The sequence below is a fragment of the Rhyacophila brunnea genome, unplaced genomic scaffold, assembly GCF_057557595.1.
Source record: "Rhyacophila brunnea isolate RB1 unplaced genomic scaffold, BYU_Rbru_1.0 scaffold_4, whole genome shotgun sequence".
NCBI classification, from domain to species: Eukaryota; Metazoa; Arthropoda; class Insecta; order Trichoptera; family Rhyacophilidae; genus Rhyacophila; species Rhyacophila brunnea.
This window is the reverse complement of record NW_028233068.1, coordinates 54,416,349-54,438,351: the sequence shown is the minus strand read 5'-3', so window position 1 is coordinate 54,438,351 and position 22,003 is coordinate 54,416,349. Positions and strand designations below refer to the sequence as shown.

At 32.7% G+C, this 22,003-nt stretch overlaps 1 protein-coding gene across 1 annotated transcript in view; it reads right to left on the bottom strand.

Annotated features, from left to right (window-relative positions):
• Window positions 1-17,582, bottom strand: part of onecut (homeobox protein onecut) — a 29,379-nt gene extending 11,797 nt beyond the window's left edge. The window contains exons 1-2 of the mRNA XM_085954496.1: window positions 17,255-17,582; window positions 16,665-17,134 (exon numbers count right to left, since the gene is read on the bottom strand). Of these exons, the coding sequence (XP_085810622.1) occupies window positions 16,665-17,134; window positions 17,255-17,580 (796 nt within the window). The 5' untranslated portion in view covers window positions 17,581-17,582. The remainder of the gene's footprint in view (window positions 1-16,664; window positions 17,135-17,254) is intronic.
• Between the last annotated feature and the right edge of the window lie 4,421 nt (window positions 17,583-22,003).

Below are 22,003 nucleotides of genomic sequence, written 5' to 3'. Positions count from 1 at the left end.
CCACCTTACCCACATATACAAACTATACAAACATCGTCCTAACCAACACACTAGCATACCGTAAGAGACGCCGTAGCACCGTAGAAGCGTAGAGACGTAGAGGGTTGAGGGGAGATTGTAGCCGACCTCACTTTATCGATTTTCTACCCCGTGCCTGGCTACGGGGTTGTACACAAATGAAACTGACTCATACATATTTGTGCAGGCTTGTGTATGTATATGTAGGTGCAGTGGTAGTGATGCGGTGTTATTACTATGGCAGTTGACGCAAACAAATGTGAATCTTTGACTGAAGATACGTCGCTTTCATTGTGTTAATGAATTATCCCTATATAAAAAGTTTATTAAAAAAAACAAATAATTTTGTGGTTATAATATGTAATACAGAAGTTTTTATTATAAAACTCTAAAGCTTTGTATAGACCATGATACATAGGAGCGTGAATAAAAACATTTTAATTGTTGTTACGAATTTCCATGTTACTTTACTTTTCTATTCCGCCGCTGATGAAAAAGATCAAATATTTGTATAATTTAAACTAGTTATTTTATGCAGATTATTCTCAACGTTTCAATACATTGTAAAAAAATCGTTATTTACATGACTGATAAAAAATAACATATTACTGCAGATTAAACAAATATATAATGTACTATTTTCGACTAGAAGCTTTTTTTTCATCATGTTAAGAGGGGAAAATATTTTTTACAACAAATATTACGTTAAAAAACATTAAAAACAATTATATGTGAAAATTATTCCAGCCCGTTTATTCTACAGGTACACAAGACTGCTTTTGGGCCTCTACGGCAGCTATCTGGGGTAGGTTTGTATCGAAATATTATAAATAACTAATTTATTATTGTGGTGCTATGTTTTAACAGCACCTCTCTTGGATGTGTTAACTTTAGAGCAATATATACAGTTTTGACTGTTTAGACGGCTAACTCATTGTAAGAATTATAATACCTCAATACATAATATTTATTACTAACGGTCGATATGCCCAAGATGGCCGCGTGGCTTAAGCGCCGACCTATAGTGTCGAAGGTCCCAGGTTCAAATCCTGGGTCTGGCAAGTACACATATTGTTTATCAATTTGTGTATGAGTCAGAGTTTGGACCTAATAGGTTGAGCAAGTGGCTGACATCCATTTCTCGTAAAAATAAAATCTGTTAATACAAACCTCCACTCTGTGGAGGCCCATATGATCAAATTAGAATCGGACATGGTCGAAAGAAGAAAAAGTATAGAATAGATCCACATAATGATTTCTGTATTTAAATTTAATATATTTATAACACGGATGAACTGATGATGTCTTTATAATTGTTTGTAATTCATCCCAAAAGCCCCACTTCAATCATAATCTATAATACTTTTAAGTGTACTGGAATACTTAATGAAAACAAAATTTGTATTTATAATTTTCACTGATTTTGCATCACTGATGTACAAAATACAGCCTCGAAGGTGTCTTATACGTTAGGGAAATGCGAATCGAAATAAGCAACGGGTCGAATATTTTCATTCACGACCTGGAGAATACAAAATTCTGGTGTTTCAAGCATTTAGATGTTTTTGAAGTTATACTTCTTTTGGCGCGTTTGGGAAATCAGATCAGAGTGTATTTTTGGCGTGTGACATGTAACACATAATTTATTTTTCACACGAAAAAAAACGCACTCGATTGGATTCGAACCACCGATTATTCGGTTATCAGCCGAACGCACTACCTTTACGCCACAGTATGATACTGCAATCGTGACGATTATACAGTATAATATTATAGTTTAGAATTATTGTTCCGTTGCCTAGGCAGCGAATTTATTATTGTCGGCCATTTGCAATTCCTTACGTAAACAAACGATTAAAAGTCAGTTCGTAATATAAGTTAAAGTGTATAGAAATAAACCAACGGCGTTCCAATAAGCGGTCCTTTTTCTTGAGTGTGTAATTTAACAAGATAATTTAGAGCTAGTCAAAGAATCTAGTTTATCACATGTTTTGTTACGCCAAAGAAGTATAACTTCTAACGCGCGTACATAAGTACACACACAGATTTTTTTTTTAAATATTATGTTTAATCAACCGTATGAAAAAAATTACTATGATGTATTACCATTTGATCGAAAATAACATACAAAACATATACATACTTAATGTAATGATTATTATTTATTTTAAATCGGTTATAATAATGTTCTAACCGAATGGAAATAAGGTTGGTGCTTATTCTCGATTAAGTATATTATTATAATTATAATATATTATTATTGAAATATACATTTTTAGGGATATATGAGTATAATATAGTTGAAATGTGCGGACAGTAGATAAGATTAATATATTTTGGATATTTGAACACACGGAATAAGATGATATAACATACACAATTTTATAGTAATTTATTTCTCTATTTATTTGTAGGCGGAAATTTCAATTAGTTACCTTTGTACCCTTTTATGTACATAGTAATAATCTAAAATGAAAATATTTTGTCGTAGAAAAACTGTCAGTAAATACGGGGGGAAACCTGTGGTAGTTATGTATGACATATATAATGTATTCTGAATGTGAGATGAATAATTGACCGATACTATATTTTTTTCAAAAAATATATTAAACAGTATTTTTAAAAAAAATCTTTGAATTCATAGTTATAATATGTCTAACTGTTATAACATTCAGTGTTTTTTTAAATTACCTAGAATAATGTACACGCGTGTTATATAATGTATTACAAAGGTCATTTAAATTACTTAAACATGACTTGTAGTGTTTTTTTTATATGTTTCATTTAGTAAAAGCTCATCAAATGGAAATAATATTTTGTTTACATAACTTCTACAATATAAAATTTTGATCATTTGACTGTCAGATATTATTGCTAATTTTTGGATCCTTAAGTTAGGTACCTACAATTAATATTTTAATTACGCTTATTCAAATTATATTTTTTCACTGGTACTAATACTTGATGACAATATAAAAAATATTGGAATCTTTTAGGTTATTTCTATTCATATTTTCACTTAATTTTGACGATTTCTAAAAGTGATTTGGGAATACTTCTAAAATAATAGGTAAGTACATATTTATTTTTGAATTTATAGAACACGTCATTATTTGTTCCAACTATAGCTATATAAAATAATAATATGCTTAACAAACAACAATTTTTGTAATAATATACGTTTATTATTATTTTACACACCGCTAAAACGAGCCATACTTTAAAATGAATAAAACAATTTAAATCTTAGATGTAATGGTATTTGAGTAAGCACAATTAATTTTTTTGAGACCTGAGACATTAAAATTACTTATATTTCAGTTTCGGAATAGTTGTAAACAATGAAAACTTCTCTACACTTCTAGGCTTGATTCTAAATAATACTTCAGTGCTTTATTGCTAAAATAAAGGTCTGTGTCTGCCTTGATCTAAGGCAGGGTTAAATTTGCGTGACCTAACCTTATTGCGGTCTTCGATTGGTGCGTTTTCAGTGCACAAGAGAGTGGTGCAAAAATCGAGCGCGCTCACTTTCCAGCTGTTTGTTGGGAAATCAATTATTCGAGTTGTTGCTCTCGGAAGAGTCGCTTCGAGCGCTAAAACGGAACACGCTTTCCCAGCGGTCGATAAACGCCACAGAGCACGGGAGGGAAGCGACCGGCCGCGTGGGGAAACGCACGCTTTTGAATGTCATGCGGATATACTTACAAGGAAAGAGTTTAACAATAAAGTTATACTTAAACAAACAGTTTTTAGTATAATTAATACGACTTGTTTATAAAAAAACTTTCGTATTTGATATACATTTGTATGGCAAAGACAATATTATAATAATCTTTACACGTACGTGAGTCTCAAAAATATTTTTTTGTAAAATTAGGTACCTTCTTGATTATCAATGTAAATTTAAATATGGAATATTTTAATATGATATAAACCAACTAAATTGATCTTTTTTAAATAAATTTGTCAATATTTTCAAGTAGAAAAATATACCAGCAGAAATCATTGGGGTAATTCAGTTTGTTCGGTTATAACTTATAACTCAAATATTACTGGACCAATATTGATAAAACTTGTAGAGTTTACAGATTACATTATTGCTACCAGTTTAGTAGGCTTAGAGTAGACTTTAATTTATTTAAATTTCAAAATAATATGAGTTTTTCTTCTTCATTATGTATATCTGTCGTATTTCAAGCAGACTAAGTCATGGAAAATTGTCAGTAAAATAATATTATAAAACTATGTAGGTACCTATCTACATATTATGTATCCATTCCATAATCCATAAAATGTTATAATGATCAGGACCACACAGAAATTATCGAAAATGTCCCAAAGTTCTCTTAGAAAATAATTAATGTACTAATACCACTTTTAAGTTTTTGACATCATCCTCACATTAATTTGTTAGTTAGTTAGGTGACAATGTCTATATTGAACGTGTTCCATTAAAATTTTCTAGTTTTTATTATGGATGATTCATTAATTATCGTTTTTTCCGTAGATTTTAACGGCAACCCCGGAAATAATTAAATGTCGTCACTATAACGTCATCGCGTTTTTCCTATAAGATTGCTGTAAGAAAAACATGACTTTATTTGAATTAAATCATTAAGGACACGCCAGCAGAGAAAACCGATCGTGTGAAATACTTTGGTTGCTCTCTACAAGAAGATTGGAACGCACGTTATGATAATATCACGATCAGAATTACTATGACAAAAAGCAAATCTGAAAAGTAAAACAGCTCTTATGCAATCGTGTCGTAAGTATGTGTACTCGGTGGAGGGTGATGTGCTACATTAGATTCATAGTGGATTACGGAGTAGTAGCCTGGACGTTAAACGAATTGCCAAGACTGGGCTGTATTTGGCATACAATGGCAATTTCCTGGATTAATCACATAACTAATGAGGAAGTTTTTAACGAGCCAATAAACCAAAAGCAATTGAACTTTTTTAATTGGTTTCATCAAATATTTTTCACTAAATATTCAGCCTCTTTATGACGAATTTTTGAGACGCTGAATTCGATATAGCAAATAACCCGATCCCTTAATAATAACAAATGCTTGCCAAAATATTTCTAATACGGCTTAAAAACCTCAATATATTCTTCCTTCCTTCAAAGCTCCTCAATTATTTTAACGGTTTTATATTATCTATATCCGTTTCATTAAATGTAGGTACCTATTTATAAATTGGTTTTAAATTAGAATTTATAGTATGTAATTATAATTTAGAATTTTAGTATATATTCGAATATAAGTTTAATTTATATATTCACAAGACATAAATAATAATTTAAGAAAAGTGAATAAATTGAGTACCTAACAAAAGTCGAAGATACGATTTAAGTACTACATACCGACTAATACAACTGCTAATTAGTTTAACGTATTGTTATAATTTGGGATATGAGTCATTTTGTTTTGAAAGTAAGTACTTACTTGCTTACTTGAGTACTCACTACTTATCGATTTACGAGCCATGTGCACGATAAGGGAAGTGCTATTATGTATTCAAAATCGATTTTGCAACTCATTTGTTTAACGTTGATTTCACGGCCATGTTATGACGTTGGAGCTCTGCAATACGTTAGTATTAAAAATTACAGTTAAACTCAATGGTGGAATCGACCTTAAATTACATTCAATGACTAATGATAATAATAAACTTCTTTACTTACCTTAATAAGAAATCATACTAATCAACTTTATATTTTAATGAATATAAAAGATATTTTTTCGCTCATAAGTAGCGGTAAGATCGTGATTTCTCGAGAAATTATGAAAAAAGATGATGCGAGAATTCTTGAGAAATAATTTGTTAAATTTTCCGGTAAAAAAATTAGGCCATGAGGGCTAAACAAAAAAATCTCGGGATCGATATGAAAAGGAATTTGTGAAATTTGTCAGGACACGTGTTTCGGTGCAGGAGAGGTTCTAGAAATTCTGTACGGGAAAAAAACCTGAAGAATCTAGATCTCGAGAAATCAATAAACCAATCTCGGATTCTTGTGAATCAAATATTCTTGAATTCGGGAATTCTCTAGAATTGAAAAAGTCGAGAAATCAGAAGCTCTACTCACGAGACATAACATTCACGCCCGGCACCGGCTTTAAAAATGCGTTTGTTTTTATCTGTCTTTAATAATTCGTAATTACCGTTTAAGTTTCACAGTCATACACAGTAAATTAGTAGTGGAAAAAAATATATACGTAATTTATTGATGTATTTCATGTAAATTTTCATCAAGTTTTGTTTAGCGATGTTCTTTATTTTTTAGTATTGTTTTGATTCAAGCGCGTAAATTGTTACGTTGTTCAAATTATACATAATATTATGTATTATTTGACGTGGATTTAATTTTGAAATAATTGTTTATTCAAGTGCATTTGTGTACGTTCTGTCATGTTGTGAACGTCTTAAACTTATAATTTGTAATGTCCAAAATATGTTTTAAAAAAATGAAATGAATTGAATTTCCTATAATAGTCGGGTTGGTAGAGTAGGTTGGTCAAATAAAAATGCATAAGTAATGTTTTTTGTCCTCAATGTGTGTCTCATCCCAATGTGTTGGGATTAATAATCATCCCTTGTAAAACTCTGTTAATATAGCCTTTACCTTGTGTAAGCAAAAATGCTCGGTTTAGAAGCGAAATATTTTTTTTTTGTAGAGGCAAAGGTTTGTATACAATTTTATAAATTTTTGGCGGAATGTGTATGTAGTTCTGTGGTAGACTTAATAATCTTTGTACAAGATAAATAAACATTGTATAAGAATATACTCAAAGACAACCATGCTGTCATCTCCATAGTATGGCGCCAAAATTTAAATCGATTTACAAGTAAATAAAGCGAGAGCACGTGGGGAAGTGGTAGACAGCATTCGCCAGTCTCGACCAATCAATATCTGGCGACCTCGCGCTCTCGCCTCAACTCGATAAAGAGGAGAGGAGGTGGAAGTGCGGCGCGGGGAAAGCAGCTTTTCATCCGGACTTTTGAATCGGGCTCCTTTTCATGTTTTTTTACCCAGTTATATTACGCTTTTCTTTAATTCGATCTATGCGCCTCCAACAAACATGGTAGAGTATCCGCTTTCACGGGTTTGAATCACGCATAGGTCAAAATTGTTTCGAAGTTATACTTATTTTGTCGCGTTTGGGAAATCAGATCAGAGTGTATTTTTGGCGTGTGACATGTAACACATAATTTATTTTTTCATACGAAAAAAAACGCACTCAATTGGATTCGAACCACCGATTGTTCGGTTATCAGCCGAACGCACTGCCTTTACGCCACGATATGTTACTGCAATCATAAAGATTATATGGTATAATGATCATTCATCGCGAAGACAGTAATTTACCAGGGAGGAAAGTGCCCAAGGACCACATCACAATAAAATTATGCAGTGCTCCAATGCAACCGGGACACACAAAATTAAGCTTTTGGTCATAGGGAAAGCCAGGAATCCTAAGCCATTCAAGAATATCTGCCTCACTGAACAACTGGTTGTGTCAAGTGATTTACTGTTTAATATTTAGTTAATAAACTTAGTTTATAAATATGTATAATTTAGTAAATACTTGATTTTGATTATAAATAAAACTGTAATTTGCTAGTACAAAAAAAAAACCATATTTACGAAATACCTTATTTTGTATGCATATACTATAATCCGCCGCTTTTATTAATTTGAAACTTGTCTGGTTTTTGGGGTGGTGGATTACGGAGAGAGAACTGTAAATGGATACATTATATACATATTATATATATGGGTATAAAGGTGGCTAAATATTACATAGAACCATAAACTACGCAATACAATTGCCAGTGGCGATGTCTGCCTATTAGAAGAAGGTAAATAAAAAAAATAATAATACACATAGACAGTGATCACTATGTTATACTATTTTGTATACAGTAATGCTTATCAATTTGTTCTTATTTGTCTTCCAGACAGAGTTCTGAACTTTCTATTTCCAATTGCGTGGTACTATTTTTTTCGTACAAGAATTGAATTAGGATTTAGGACCAATAATTTTATATTTATTGATGTCGCTGTTTCTCATGCTACAACATAATTTATAACGGATGGAATATGATTTCTCTTATGCCGCTATATGACATGTAAAACATGACAAACATCTAGGCAACCCTCTTAGTCAAATGCGTAAGGCACTGGCTTCTCACACCAGGAGTTTCGGGTTCAATTTCGGTGAGGTTACTATAGATTTTATGTGATTTTCTCCAAGACTTGCCGTTTCTGTAATTGTTTCATTGCTACTAATTTATCACCATTTTTCTATTAAATATGTAGGGTTATTGGACCTCGATGTCTGTTTTAGCGTTAGAAAAAAATACGATTTGATTAAAATAAATCGGTGTATGTACTTAGTACCCGCGTTAGAAGTTATACTTATTTGGCGTAACAAAACAAAATAAGCCGTTACCTGAGTCTATTAATATTACAGTGGATTAGTTTGATGAAAACGTACGCGATTCAACTGTGTCTCATGTAGCATATGATAATTGTAATTTAATTATTGTATTGGACCAAAACTCATATTTGCCATACAGCGGTTATAATCGATTCAGAAGTGCCCATGATGAATTAATAAAAAAACAAATTTTAATATATTTTTTGAATTATTTACCAACTCAACATTCACAAAATTTATTTATTGACTAATATATAATTTTACTCATAAATAATACTTACATAAATATAGCCTAAAATCTTGATACACAATCTTTACAATGAAAAATAAATATACACTCCAATATAAATAAAGTTTTATGAATATAAATTAACAGTGTAGAATGTTAGTCTCCAGAAATTTGTTTATAAACATATATATTATTTATTATAACATAATATTAGTAAAGTTATGTTTACAACACGTGCTGTTCACTTGGTTGTATTGAACGACTAACTAAATGGCGCATGCGCTTGTACTCCTGAGACCGAAATGAATATAATCATAATAATAAATTATTATGTGTTGCATCGACGCGCGCAACTTCTGTCACACGCCAAACGTGTTACATTGGCGCGCGCAACTTCGTCACACGCCAAAAATACACTCTGATCTGTTTTCAAAAACGCGCCAAAAGAAGATATAAATTTTATATGAAAATAATTAAAATGGTAGTATATGCATAGAACTGTTCAACATTTTGGCTACATCGCCCCATGCGTGTATAGATACAAAGCAAATGATCGAATTAGAAATAAGTTTTAAATTACCACTTTTAGTCAGAATAATGACTAACGTGTGTGATCCAATACTTAGATAATATAACATTGACGTATATTAATATGTTCAACTACTTATCTACGGTGTCAATATTATCATAATCATTTTTTTCACTTCCAACTGTACCTCCGCGCTAGGATAATGAGACACACTGTACGATTTCGCTTATTGGAAACACTGTACGATTTATAAATGCACTGCTTGGGGAAGGTAATATATTCAATAATATTCAGTAATATTTGTTGTTTATTATACCTATTTCATTTTATGTTTTTTTCTGAATAATGATATAGATATACATATACATTGTAGATTATTATTAAATTCTTATAAGTATCATATTATTTTGTATTTATTGTAAACACGAGCGTAATGTTTTGCTAATTAATATTATATTATTTTTATACTTTCTCGTTGTACGCTACGTTAATACTTCCACTGGGAATTAATAAATACTTAACTATAAATGCAGTGTCACTTGGAGAATGAATAACTACCACACAAATGCGGTCACCAATAGGCATATAATGACTACAGAACCGTCCGAAAAATTACTATGCAGATTGACTAATTATTTAGTTTTTTGGGGTGTAAGGAGCTGAGGGAGATCTTCATCAAAATAATTACTAACCAAAGCCAATGGTGATATATTAAAAAGTAGGTATATGCTTATTAGAACGTTTTTATTAGCTGGTATTCTTGTTTGTCCGGTACAAATCTTGCAATCAATTTTTAACTAACTTCCCGACTAGATAAACATTTTAAACTTTTATAATATATCAGAACACGATGCCAATGCATTTTTTTAAATACTTTTAGCCATCTTTAAGTAGAATTGAATTAATTTTCAGTTAATTCTGTTTTGTATGAATAGATATTTCGGAATAAATCCGTAATCCAATCCACTATTATTGATTGCTAAGGGGTCTGGGGTCCTTCCTAGCAACTAAATTATTAATATATACGTGCGTTACTATGGAAATCAAAATGACATTTCAGTATTATTTCTATCGAGTACAAATTTTTTTGATCGTTTATGCTAGCAAGTCAAGTTTATATAATTCAACAGAAAATTTAAAAACGTTGTACTTACTTATATAAAAAGTTCTTTTTATCTTGTAATTATTTTATATTTGTTTTTAAACATGTTAAGGAAACAGACAATCAGATGACTGAATGCTTTCGAAATGAGACTGTATCGGCGTATGATGAAAGTAGAGGCTTGATCACACCAATAATAAGTAGAGTTAAGGATTCGCTCATAAGTTAAGAGAACTTATTTATAACTACCGCAAAATGCAGAACAGAGTTAAACTATATTTTCTGCAACCAGAAACATGATTACAACTCATAATTCAGGGAAAGGTAGAGTAAAATGGAGATTCTCTTCGTTAGGTAATATCCGTAAGTACCTCTGTGTTCAAGGCGTTTAGTCGAGGTCAGGATAGAGCGATGTAGGTACTACAATTTGGTGTTCATCAATATTTGATAGAAGACAGCATGAAAAGAAGAATTTTTTAAAGAAATAAAAAAAATCGGTGTGTGTTATTATGTACGAGCGTTAGAAGTTATGCTTCTTTAGCGTAACAAAACAAAAACAAAACTTGTGATAAACTAGATTCTTTGATTAGCTGTTAATTATTTTGTTAAATTACACACTCAAGAAAAAGGTCCGCTTATTGGAACGCCGTTGGTTTATTTCTATACACTTTAACTTATATTACTAAATTATATAATGGTTTCTCGTTGTTTTTGTTTTTAAAATACCAACTATCACTGAAAAGTTTAATCGTTTGTTTACGTAAGGAATTGCAAATGGCCAACAATAATACATTCGCTGCCTAGGCAACGGAACAATTCTTAACTATAATATTATACTGTATAATCGTCACGATTGCAGTATCATACTGTAGCGTAAAGGTATTGCGTTCGGCTGATAACCGAACAATCGTCAGTTCGAATCCCATCGAGTGTTTTTTTTGTGTGAAAAAAAAATATGTGTTAGATGTCACACGCCAAAAATACACTCTGATCTGATTTTCCAAACGCGCCTAAAGAAGTAGAACTTCAAAAATATATGTATTCTTCTGAACATTGTTAAGAATAATAATATGTATATGGTTTTCTTTGTATCTTCAAGATTAGGTAAAAACGCAATATTATTTTTTTGTATTTTTCTTTATCAAAATGCGTGAGTAGGAAGGAGGTACAACCACTGGCCAAAATTTCGTATCGCGTGACAAAACCTCATAAAATACAACCTCCATGCCGTCTTCGTACATTTCCTCCGATATTGTAACTATGTTTATACCTCTAAAACCTACCCGGGCAATTAAAAACACATTCCATTAAATTAGAATAAAACTATCCGACCATGGTCTTAAACCATCTGCTTATGTTATGAATCAAATTTAGATTTAATCTTTGGCTTGTATCAGGGGTGTGGGGTAGCAAAGAACCGTGACTGATATCCCGTGCGAAATTTAATTTTTGCCGCTTTATGTTTTTAAATATCACCATAAAAGGTACGTTTTTGTAGTGCTTTAAGATATGTACCTATATGTGTTGCTACATTTCAAAATCAGCCAAGTCCACCTTTAGGTAATTTTTACTTTTTTGTGAATTGCTGAAGAACTACTGCTTTTTAACATTTCTGCATTATCAAAATGTGGAATTTATTAATTTTAAATATTCTATACTCGAAATAATATAAACTTTCACCCTTGTGACTGTGTATTTGAGAAAACAAAAGGCTGTTTTTCTCCTACTCATATATTATGGACTTGGCTGATTTTGAAATCTAGCGACACATATACATCAGTATAGGCATCTAAAATTACAATACGCATTTGGCATATTGCGCTAAATTTAGCGTTTTCTACACGGTAAATAACTTAAAAAATGTAAAATACTTGAGTGTGTATTAAACCGGATTTGTTTTAAATAAATATGGTGGTCTTTTGTATTTTATATCTTACCAATAAAATGATATGACATTTTAGTTAGGAACAAGTTTTTTCTACAACCTTTATTCCTATTAACAATCATCATAATGTGACATATTTTTTTGAAATGCTGGCTTCTAGACGTTTTTATGTTGAGAAAATCTAGCATTTTTTTCTGTCAACTAGTTTATTTTCTTACCTTATCTGACATATTTTTGTCAAAGGCAGTTGGTAACATTGACATAGTGTTGTGTGTGACGATATGATTAGAGTTACATATTAATAAGTTAAAATTCTTACACCGTAAACAAAATAATGCATGCATTTTATATTATTTAATACTTTTATTACTTGTTTAACATCACAATATGACGTGTTATACATCTAGTTATTTAAAATAGTTACAAAAAGTGATAACTTTGAACTATTTATTTCAATTCTTTAAATATATCTCGTTATCGTTATCTTTGCATATTATTTAAAATAGATACAAATGAAAAACAATAATATAATTGTTTTTTGTAAAATGATTCACCATTTTGGTGAAAGCCCTGTATGTATAAATTACAACAATACATAACAGGTGTCGTTACTAGTAGTTCCGCGGGACAGATGTTCGGCGCGTGCGCAATCGCACTTCGTATTTGCTCAAGTGTGAGACGGGTGTACGATTCAAAAACTGTGTACCATAATATTATATTCCGTTCATATTATAATAGTCTTTCTGACATATTATGCAGATACGGCCCACATTGTCCAGTTGATTTTTTGACTTCTACTACTACTGTAAGACTATTTCTCTACTCTATTGTCATTGGGCCACATTGCCTGTTGTAATATTACGAAGGATAATAATATTCAAAAACTCATTACGATTCATATTTTAAAAACCAAATGCTACCTGTTTAATGCTTTCATTCTGAAGGTGCTTTAAGGGCCATCCATGGACTGAACCCGTATGCGGTTTAGAACCGTGTGCCATACTAAACTTATGATTTCTGTTCATGAAAATATGTGTTTATTAAGTTTTTAAGTATAAGTGTATGGTATAAACGGATACGATCAGATTCTTATAATATTATACTTTATGAAAATATATTTACATGCACAGAAATCATAAGTTTAGTATGGCATACGGTTTCAGTCCATGGATGGCCTCTTAGTGTACGGCATCAAGTCATGGCACCGTACGAAAACTTAAAGCAACCGATAATAATGGAATGAACAAGAATACATACTGGGTATAGGATATGACTTTATACTTTTTAGTCCAATGGCGAAGAGTGAAGGTAGGCTGTGGAGATCTGATATAAATAATGCACACTAAACTTTATCAGTCATTTTTTTTCATTCAACTATGAATTCAAATTGCAGATGGCGTAGATTAGTTTTTAAAATTGAATTAAAACCTGCCCAACTGCAATCTGTATTATTAGTTCAATGAAAATTAATGTCTGGCAAAATTTAGTGTGCATTATTTATGTCATATCTTCGCAGCCTACCTCTACCATTCACCACTACTATACATTCATATACCATGTGAAAATATATTTCCATTAACAGAAGTCATACATTTTGTATGGCGTACTGTGTAAAACCATATGCGGTTTCAGTCTATGGATGACTTCGAAAAAGTGGACTACGTCACCTCTCGTCGTTTTGAACGTGAAAAAACGACGTTGAACCTGCTTCAACGATATGAAACGGATGCCTCAAGAGAGTTTTAACTATATATATATATATATATATATATATATATATAGTATATACGGTGGAGCTATGATATGCTGGTTTGACCTGGAACGAAGCAAGAAGACTGGCAAGCGACAAGGATTCTTGGAGGCGCCGTGTGGTGTCCATATGCTCCAATTAAGGGGCGGATATGGCCAAAGAAGAAAGAATAAGAATATACATTATATTATTTTCTAGCACCACAACAAGCCATGGGTCCCAATGAGAGTAGTGTAGTTAAACATTATAGTAGTCTTCATCATCAGCCGGAGTTGATCCACTACTGGATGAAGGCATCTCCTTGGTAATATAAGTGAAACAATCACAAACACCCATAATTTGATAAACTCCCATAAATTAATTTTTATATCAAAAATCGAACTCAAAACCCCCAGATGAAAGCCTAGAGCCTTACGTACTATTTATTTTATACATGAATAAAATTAACTAAGCAAATTATTGAATTATTCTTTTATATTACTAATCAAAACTCTCTCACTAGGAGCTAGTGGTTTCTAAATATAAAAGTTTCAATATTAATATTAATGTATATATAATAGTATACGGGATACGTTATCACTGAGATATTATTATTCACAAAAATGTCCTTATACAAAAATAGTTTTACATATGAACACCCCAAGTTACATAGGGTCGTTCCATGTCACCAATGGTACCTACGTTCGGCGGATAGGTACATACTCCGATATCAGTTTGTAAAATGGGGTTGTCAGGAAAAAATCGCGGACCCCATGTGTATCACGACCACGCACTGGGGTGAAGGAACTATTAAAATAGTAAAGAGTGAGTTATCTTTTTTTTCAATTAGGGTGAATCATGGCTAAATATAATTCCGTGAATTATGGTTTCAACAAACTTACTAAATAAAAAATAAAAACATTCATAATATATAATGTGCCTACTAACAACGTACTTAATAATTTCAATATAATTAGTGAGTATACCTAATATTTCAAGATCGTTCGCCTCAATATATTTTCCAATTAGAATAATATCCATTATTTGTTAAATTTAATTCATAGCTATAATGCTATTATCATAAAGTTCATTGATTTGTTTTCTTAGTTCTTAGGACTCTGGAGATCAGTTATTACTACTCATCCTTAGTAGTAGGCTAGTTGTAATGAGCAATTTTAATTTAAGGTAAATAATATAATTAATATCGAAAGGTCCGTTTACGGAATATTACCAGTTTTGTGTGTTTTGAGAAAGTCGAATTTGAATAACACAAATAGATTACTTAATAATTATACATAGATGTATATTATGAATTAAATATCGTTTCTCAAATACTCTTATTTAAACATACACTATTTTACAGCATAATATAGGTACCAACGAATCAGTCTAAAGTTTTATCTATGATATTATCTAAGTGAATTTCTAAGTGAAGAACCAAACATAAAATATCTGTTGCCTAACCCGTCGATATAATAATATAGCTTAGATATTATACACGTAACTATCATGATAGTATTATGTTTCATTAGCTTAGATGGGCACTGTTAACTGTATCTCTGTAGATGGATGGCCATGCTAATTATTAAATAGGAAATATTTTTGTATGAACCGATAACAAAATTTACGTACAATTTAAATGAGTAGATGAAAAGATGACGTCATAATCATATTTTTTCCAAATATATTTCTACATAATATAATCATAAGACATTAGATACATAATTATAGTTAATTTCGATCAATTCAATAGAATCTAATAATTATCCTCACTTATAGAATTGACTAGCCATTCAGAAATATATGGAAACGCTTTTAAAATTATGGTATTGTAAATCTGAGTGAGTTTACCAATATATAGCTATAATAATGTGTATGTTCATACATTATGGAGCCTAATTATAACAAATTGATTACAACCAACTTAGTTAAAAGGCTATTCTTAATAACCAGATGTATATATTTAGACACCAATATGAACGCTATTCGATAGTATGCATTAATCGTTTATTAAAACCTGCAGTAACTATTTGAATACATACGTGTTCACCAGTTATAAAAAATAATGAGTGAGTAATTCAATATTGTACTACTTCGCAGTACTTTTATATGGCCAAAAAGGAACTTGCATAACTTTTAGTGCTTCACGCATCCGGGTCATTTATAAAACTGAATAAACCTGGATCAAAATAAAGAATTAAATTTTAAAATATATGGTAAGAATGTCAATTAATTTAAATGCCACGTGTATTTTTTTTTTAATTATATGCGTTCTATATTAATCATTCATTAAGCTACGTTATACATAACATAGCTTTCGCGATTAAAAGTTTTCTTTGTATAGTTTTTTTGACTCACGAGCGAGCTTTTGAAATCCCTATTTGTATTTAAGTAATTAATAAATTATGTGTATTATTGTTTTAATAATCTGTTGTTTTTTTAATAAATCATTATTATTGCCGGATTTTTCTTACGATTAATTTGGTCATTTCTTAGAAAAACAGCGCCTGAGTTTGTTTGTTATAATTAAAATGAATCTAAATAAATATATTATTCGTTTAAATTAACGAAAATAATCGCGACACCGTCAAAGCCTTCATTTTATAAATTTCCAATGGTTTAAGTAACGACAGTTGTACAAAATAATTGAATAGATAATTATTCACATTAAATACCAATAATATTTTAGCGTAATTAGTATTCAAAACCACTTTTTCACTAACCTGCTAGCCTCAAGGCAGACATTCTTTGAAATTCAGGTTCTTGGAGCCACTTCCACATTCTCCTAAACGTTTCTCTCCCCGATTTGAGCTTAGACCACGGCTTGGGGTTCCTCAGAAGGTCCGACAGCGTACCTTGAGATCTGCAAAGGACCCTCTGTGCAAATATCGCCTGAGGTATACTATAACGTTTCAATTCTGCACTGATTCTTTGCGCTAAGTCTTTAGTGTTGATCTCTTCGCCATCCGTTATGGATGTGTTTGAAGTATTTAACAATTGCTTGCCGAGCATAGGCTGCGGACTCATAGGAGGCGGAGGTGAAGGGGAAGGTAATAAAGGAGGCTGTATTTGAGGACTAGTTGGGGGAGGAGAATGTAATGATCCTGATAAAGGACTTAAGGGTGATCGTCTTCCTCCAAGCTCTCGTTGATACGCTGAATCGTAAGAAGCCGGGGAGAGACTCTTGTGTGGACTCAAACCGCCTTGACTGTATCCTGGAGGACTCAGAGGACTTCTGGCCAGTCCCGGAGAGCCGTATCCTCCGGGAGATAGACCCATCGAAGGTAAATAGGGTGACCCGAGGTTGAGACACTGATTGTTTTGAATAACTGTAAACGACCCTCCTGGTCCGCCATGGTAAGCGAACTTGTCGCTGACGGTGGATATCGGAGGCAGCGGCAGGAGCGGGGTCAGGGTGGCGTAAGAAGAGGCCGCGTCGAACCCCGGCGGCGTGAGTCTCCCGTTGACGGCTGTGAGGGTCTGGTAGGCGGGCTCCAGGCGTAACGCGCCGCCCAGCAGCTCATCGGAGCCCGCCTCGGAGAGCTTGTCTTGGTCCGGGGCGACTATGACGGTGAGGCCCTCGCGCTCGGGTGCGACGATGACGTCGCGGCGGCGCGGCCCGACGTCGTCCGCGTCCATCTTGGTTTCACCTCGCCATGTTGTTTCGGTGTGTTGCTCGCACTTTGCACTCGCGTATGACTCGTGTTCGGCAGGATGGTTTCGGGGGATGTCGCGGAACTCGCGCGGCGCGACCTACCGCGGTGGCGGCTGAACGGCGTCTGAAGGATTCCACCCCTCCCCTCGCCCGCGAATCGTGCGCCACACTGAATATTATATTTCCTTTGGGGCGGCAGCACTGCGTATCCGAAAATTTTCGTATTCCTTTAACAAATAAATTTTATTATATAACTAGTATAACGGCAACACGAAGCAACAATTTCCTCCATTTAGATAACCCTTATTAAAGTAACCTTCATTTCTCACCAATCTAATACATTTAGAAAAGATGATTTTTTCATTAATTAAAAATATATTCAACCATACATGTTCACTACATCTATCTGGGACAACAAGTGTCTATAGATGGATTTATATATGATGAAATTGTTCGCAGAGTAAAGCTAGGCTGGAGTGCTGTGGCCTGAATAGTGTCTTCAAAAGTAACCTTCCACTGTGCCTAAAGCGCAAAGTGTTCAAACCAGTGTGTGCTTCTCGTTATCACATTTGCGTGTGAAACATGGACCCTAAGTAAAAGAGAGATCCAGAAACTTAGTATAGCACAACGTGGTATGGAGGGGTGCATACTGGGCATAACGCGAAAGGACAGAAAGAGGAATAAGTGGGTAAGGAAGCAGACAAAGGTTTGTGATGTGATAGAGTTCAGAGTTTTAGAGGCATTTAAAGGCTCAAATACAGATGGGCTGGACACATAGCTCGAAGAAGAGACAATCGTTGGACAAATTTAGTCATCCGGCGGTATCCAAAAAGAACAAAACGTCCGCAAGGTAGAACTAGAGGCCGCTGGATCAATGAAATGATAAAGTTCTGCGGAAGTACGTGGCAACGCAATGCACAGGACCGAGAGAAGTGAAAGAGGCCTTCATCCAGCAGTGGATAGATTCAGGCTACTGATGATGATGATGATGACATGTTAAAATGATTTCTAATACTTTTTCAGAAAATAACAATTTCCAAACATTCTACGGGTATGAATTATTTAATTTTTGGTTAGAATACTTTTAAAAAAGTAATAACAAGGTACAAACTATGCTGTATACCCAATACTGTATTGAATTCATGATTCACCATTAAAAAAAATATTTTTATAAATGCGTAGATTCTTTGTTTTGCATGTCCAGCCACGTCGTATCTACTTTCTATCAGAAAGCATTATATCCAGATTGGGTTTTTATACCAACCCTCAATGTAAAATACCATTTAAAGTAAATTCATGTATGGCACTTTCCACATAATACGTCGCTTTAAATGGTATTTTAAGTATATGTGTGCTGATGGATACTCGATCTGGTTGTAATCTAGCTGATGTGGAAATTTGAAATATGCATCGCCCATATTTAGACAATATTATGTTGTGAATTTTGGGTATACATAAAACTAGAGCTTTTGCCAATGGTTTGATTTTTTGAAAATTAGAATGTATAATTTCTAGATGAAAAGAGTATAATGTTAAACTGAAAAGGGCATTATTAATTCGACACAGGGGGGGGCATCGACATTTTAATTAAACAAATTTAATTAGAACAATTTAAATTCTACGAGCATGAAACGATTTTAAACCGAGTTTATGACCTCTTAGTCAGTGTTGTATCAGTGGGGACAGGTTTCAAACAAACGTATGTACAAACATCAAACATCAGCAAACAGTCCATAACAATACCAAAATACTATAGAAATAGTCTTTAAATAATTACAAGAAATGAAAATATAAATAATATTAAATTCTACAGAATTTAAAAAACAGGTTTTGTCGATAGCTATTTCGGTTGTAACACCATTATGAAGACTATTCAAATACGCCGTTTGCCTTTGCTTTTGTGTATTTCCACCAAAATTTACACAAATAACAATATTAAATGATTAATTACAACGTTTTTCTTAGGTCGTATTCTTATTTTTCCGGTGGTTGTTTGTCCGGTACAAATCTTGCAATCGATTATTAACTAACTTCCCGACTAACTAGACATTTGAAACATTTGAAACACGATGCCAATGCATTTTTTAATACTTTTACCCATCTTTAAGTATAATTGAATTCATTTTTAGTTAATTTTGTTTTGTATGAAAAGTTATTTCGATACCATTATTGGTTGCTAGGGAGTCCTAGCAACTAAATTATTAAATAATATATACGTTCGTTACTATGGAAATCAATATGAAATGACATTTCATTATTCAGTATTTCTATCAAGTACAAATTTTTTTGATCGTTTAAGCTAGTCAAGTCAAGTTTATATGATTTAACAGAAAATTTAAAAATGTTGTGTATAATTAGTTCTTTTTATATTGTAATTATTTTTGATTCATTTATACGGACATAATAATAATTATAAAATAATATGATATTAATGCATTTACTGCTGACCAGTTAATTACTGTTTAATTACCATATTTAAATGTCATGGTGTTTATATCTAACGGCCAACTACTGCAAACGCGCCAGTCGCGTTGTTAGCACTAATTAATCTTACTATGTACATCTAAGAAGATATTTAATGAATTTATATTGCATAATCACCATAATAATTAGGGGTAAATTGAGGTATTCCATACAAAATTCAAAAATGGTTTTATTTGGCTGACAGAAAAGTGAGATATCCTAATAATAACATTAATTTAAAAAAAAAATGCTAAAGATATGTCTATTCCACAACAATATAATATGTATTGATAGTACTAGTAGGATAGTAACACACATATCTCTACATTTTTCAGGTCTGGAATAGGTCTATTCACCATGCATGCGACGCTGTATTCTCATTCATTCGGTAAGTAAAAATGATACTTTATTTGGTAGCCTATTTCAGATGTAATATGTTGGTTTTTGAATCGAGATACTTTTGATAGCAATGTTACATTAGTAATCTTACAGGTTTATTACAATTGACATGTTTGATTAGTTTCTAGTTGGTAAGTAATGCTTAATAATGTAAAATATTTCATTTATTTGGACAAACCACGATTATTATTCACCCCTCTTTAGTATGGTAGTAAAATGGCCTCTTCCACATCCCGCGCTTAGTAATGTTGTCTGCGATCTGCGCATGCGTCGAATTTCGCTTCCATGTTTTGTCTCGCTCACTGGCGAATTTCCCAACGCCGGAAGAAGGGCCAGCCAAGCTGCCCGAATAATTTTCTTCGAATCCAAGTACTACATACCCAATATTAATAACCACCTATGATGTTTCGTGAGTATAGTAATATACATATTTGAAGGAATCTAAATAAAAGGAAACATACCTAAAATCTTAGATGAAAACATAGTGAACTTTAACCGGTTAAGCTACTGATAAAATTGATAGTCACGTGGTAACTACTTAATAACTACGCACTTGTTTTAAATTCTGTTCATTGTATAAGAAACAAAGTACTTTTCTACCATTCTCTCTCGCAGGTTGAACTATATGGGTCGCCACAGAGATGTGGTGAAGTGAACTCCTTTTTACGGATAATGGATATCAGCCGTTCAGCCAAATAATTGATTTTTTTATTTAAATTAAACACAGATTTAAAAAAAAATGTAATGTTTACCAGAAACGCAGTCAAACCCATGGCTTCAGCGACGTGTACTCTATCAACCACGCCACCGTAGAGTATACGCCGAATAAAAGTAATGCTTAGAAAATTCATTAACCTCAATTTACCCTTTTTTCAATGAGTGTATCACAAAAACCTTCCGCCATGGTTTTCACTTCTACCAATCCTGCGCTGCATGACGATGATTACCGATCTATAATAGGTATCACATTACTTCACGATTCACCCTTAGAGCACAGGACAAGTGCGAGTTTCTCACTTTTCACGGTTCTGTGGATATTTTCATGTGAACCTTGCAGCGCGTAGATTGTTGCAGGGTGACGGATGATAATATGCCATTAGAACGTAATCCGTAGGATTGTGCTATAAATGTGCGCAATATCGCAGTATCAACTAAACGTACAAGTTCAGAATTTATGTTCCAGCCTCCATATTCTTAGAGATTTATTAACAATATACATACTCACTAATTCGAGTGATCGTGACGCGGCCGTACCAGCGTACCCCTAAGATTTGGTGGAGACATCATTATCTCAATAGTTTAAACTATCTTTTTATCTCGTTTAATTGTATTGTTAGTAGGCAACCTAGAAGCCTTTTACGTAATATAATTGAAATCATCTCCATTATAAAAAAAACGTTGAGTTTATATATTGCTTGTCGTTTTTACGATATGTCCTACTTATATCCACTTAAATTAATCAATTTTTTCTAGTATCCATCTTCAGCTAATCATTAAGTTGGTTTTCTTTTCCTTTTAATTAACAATTTTTTGTATTCAATGAAT